The 2,674-nt window shown below is 70.3% G+C and overlaps 1 protein-coding gene across 1 annotated transcript in view; it reads right to left on the reverse strand.

Moving 5' to 3' along the window:
• Positions 1-2,167: 2,167 nt before the first annotated feature.
• Positions 2,168-2,674, reverse strand: part of EEFSEC (eukaryotic elongation factor, selenocysteine-tRNA-specific) — a 278,454-nt gene continuing 277,947 nt past the window's right edge. Inside the window, exon 7 of the mRNA XM_012658965.1 lies at positions 2,168-2,630. Within this exon, the coding sequence (XP_012514419.1) occupies positions 2,440-2,630 (191 nt within the window). The 3' untranslated portion in view covers positions 2,168-2,439. The remainder of the gene's footprint in view (positions 2,631-2,674) is intronic.

A 2,674-nucleotide genomic window follows, 5' to 3' on the forward strand; every position in this document is an offset into this window, starting at 1 on the left:
GGCAGAGTTGGGGTGCTATGTGGAATCAGGGTGCTTGGCAGAGTCGGGGTGTTGGGCAGAGTTGGGGTGCTATGTGGAATCAGGGTGCCAGGCAGAGTTGGGGTGCTGGGAGGAGGTGCCCTGTGCTTCCCCGGCAGGGCTCCCTGCCCTGGGCGGGGCTGGCGTACACGACTGACCACTGCCCTGCCTCAGTTTCCCCTCTGTGCGGACTTCCAGGAAGCAAATTCCCAGAGCCGCTCCCCTCCTCCCCACCCCTCCAAGAGCCGGGGCAGCAGTTGGGGGCGACCAGGAGACCCCCCTGCTGGGAGCAGCGCTGTCCCCACGCAACGGCCTTGCCAGGCGGCCGGAGCGGGGGGCGGGGGGCAAAGGCCTCCAGAATGTGGGGTCCCCCCAGGGGGGGACAGCACAGGGCAAGGTGGCGGGGTCTTGCTGTGCCCCCTGGCGGGGGGGGCGGGGGACGTGGGGCTGGCGCATGTCCCCCACTCCCAGCCTCCCCCCGCTGCCTCCACTCGCGACTCCCGCAGCCAGGCGGGTGCGGGCTGAGCCGGGCTAATTAATGACTCTGTTATCAGCCGAGCGCTAATTACTCTTCTTAATCGGGCTGCCTGCGCGCCTGGAAGCTCCGGCAGTCGCAGCAGGGCTGGGGTGGGGGGGGTGGGGACGGCAGCCATGACCTCATCCCTGCTCAGGCAGGAAGGCCCCAGCATCCCCAGAGCTCTCCCGGGGCGGCCGCTGTCCCTGCAGCCACCCGCCACCCTTCCTGCCCCGGCGAACTCCTACTTTCTCTGCAACACCCCACCCAGGCGGCCCAGGCCACAGAGGACGGACGCGCTGAGCGACCCAGCGCTCCCGAAGCCCCCAGGGGAGGGAGCGCGCACAGACGCCCCCCAGGGACACAGGGACAAGGGTAGCACAGACGGGGAGGAGAGACACACGCAGGAGGCCTGGCCTCTCCGGCCCCTGGGGCTTCGTGTTGGGCAGAGACGTTATCTCTGTCGAAACCGTATTAAGCCCCAAGCCTGTGTCCAGCAGTCTCCACTCTGGGGACATTTCCAGATAAGTCTTATCTGGAGGCTGCTGCATCAGCCGGGCGGGTTGGGGACCCCACCAATCCCAGCCGGCCCCCCGGCCCCGGCCCCTGCAGCCCTGTCCTCTCTGAACATGGGCCTGCGGCCGCCTGGGGGGGGGGCATGGAGCCGGGGACGGGGACACAAGCGCCACCCCTCTGCCCCAGCCGGAGCTGGGCGCTGGCTCCGGCTCCTGACCCCCCTTCCCTGCCTTCAAAGGCTGCGCGGCCCGGCCTGACCCCGCTGATGGGCACTCGGGTTTCCAGCGATCCCGGCCCGATAGAGGGTGGCCGGCGGGGGACATTCTCGGGCCACCCTGACCAGGCTGCCCCTCCTCTGCCTGAGCTCACCTGCCGCCCGGGGCTCTGGGGGTGCCCTCTGCCGTCCCGACGTGGGGACGGAGGAGGCGGGTGGCTGCGGGGACCCTCACGGAGGTCGGTTCGGGGCTGTGCTGTGTCACTCCCTAAGAGGTGACACTTCCTTGGGCCCTTCGCTGCCTGGCGGGAGGTGTCTGGACGCACTCCTAGGCAGCAGCTAGAACCCGGCCAGCGGTGCCCGCTAAGTCCCGCCTCTCCAGGGTGACCCTACGGAGCACCCGCTTTTCTTCTCCCCATTCCGCACCTGGGGACACAAAGGCACAGAGGTTGGGGACCCGCCCCCCCAAGTCACACAGCCAGAAGGGAGAAGGGCAGAAGCTGAGCTCCGGGGGTGACTCCGACATCTATCCGTGTCTGCCCTCTGGGGACATGTGGCCCCGGGGGGGTCCTGGTGTCGGGATGGGGGAGCGACCCCCCTAGTCTGCTCTGCCCGATGCTCCCCAGCACCCCGGGGGGACAGTCCCAGGCCCACAGATGTCCCCTCTCTGGACTCAGCTGCCTGGCGCCCCCTTGTTCTCACTCAAGACCCGGGACACCCCCAGGAGCCAGGAGCCCAGATCCCCAGGGGACGCCCGCAGCCCACGGGGCTCTGAGTCCCGGTCCCCTCCCCCGCCCTGGGACGTTCCCCTCCGAACAGACTCGGGGGGTGGGGGGCTCAGGGCCCCCCGCGAAGCGGAGAGAGAGAGGCGCTCGCGGAGCGGGCTGGGGCCAGGGGACATTTATTCGAGGCCTGGGGGACAGGGGTGGGGAGAGGTGAGGCCCACAGACGGCCAGAGGCCGGGGCCGAGTGGCAGACGCCGGCACCAGGTCCCCCGGCCACCGCCCTTTCCTGGTGGCTGCCCCGGGGTGGAGAGAGGGACAGAGCCTCCCGGTCCTGGTGACATCCCCCTCCCCCCCGCCTGGCCCCGTCCCCTGCTTCTCACCGGGCCTGTGGCGCAGCAGCCCGGGCCGGGCCGGGCCGGGGCGAGGAGGCCCCCCGAGGAGGTCGCCGGGTCTCAGGGGGACTGGACCATGCGCTTGTGGGGGTCAAAGACGTAACGCTTGAAAGACAGGCTGAGTGTCACGTGCTGGGTGGCCTCCGCGCGCTCGGCACCCTCCTCCGGCCCGGCCGCCTCCCCGCGGCCCCCGCGGCCCCGTTTCTTGAGGGCGGGCGTCAGGATCCTCCTGGACTCGGGGCTGAGGCCACCTGCAAGGGACAGAGCAAAGCCTGTCGCTGCCACACCCCGGGCA

Source organism: Propithecus coquereli, unplaced genomic scaffold, assembly GCF_000956105.1.
Source record: "Propithecus coquereli isolate 6110/MARCELLA unplaced genomic scaffold, Pcoq_1.0 Scaffold592, whole genome shotgun sequence".
NCBI lineage: Eukaryota > Metazoa > Chordata > Mammalia > Primates > Indriidae > Propithecus > Propithecus coquereli.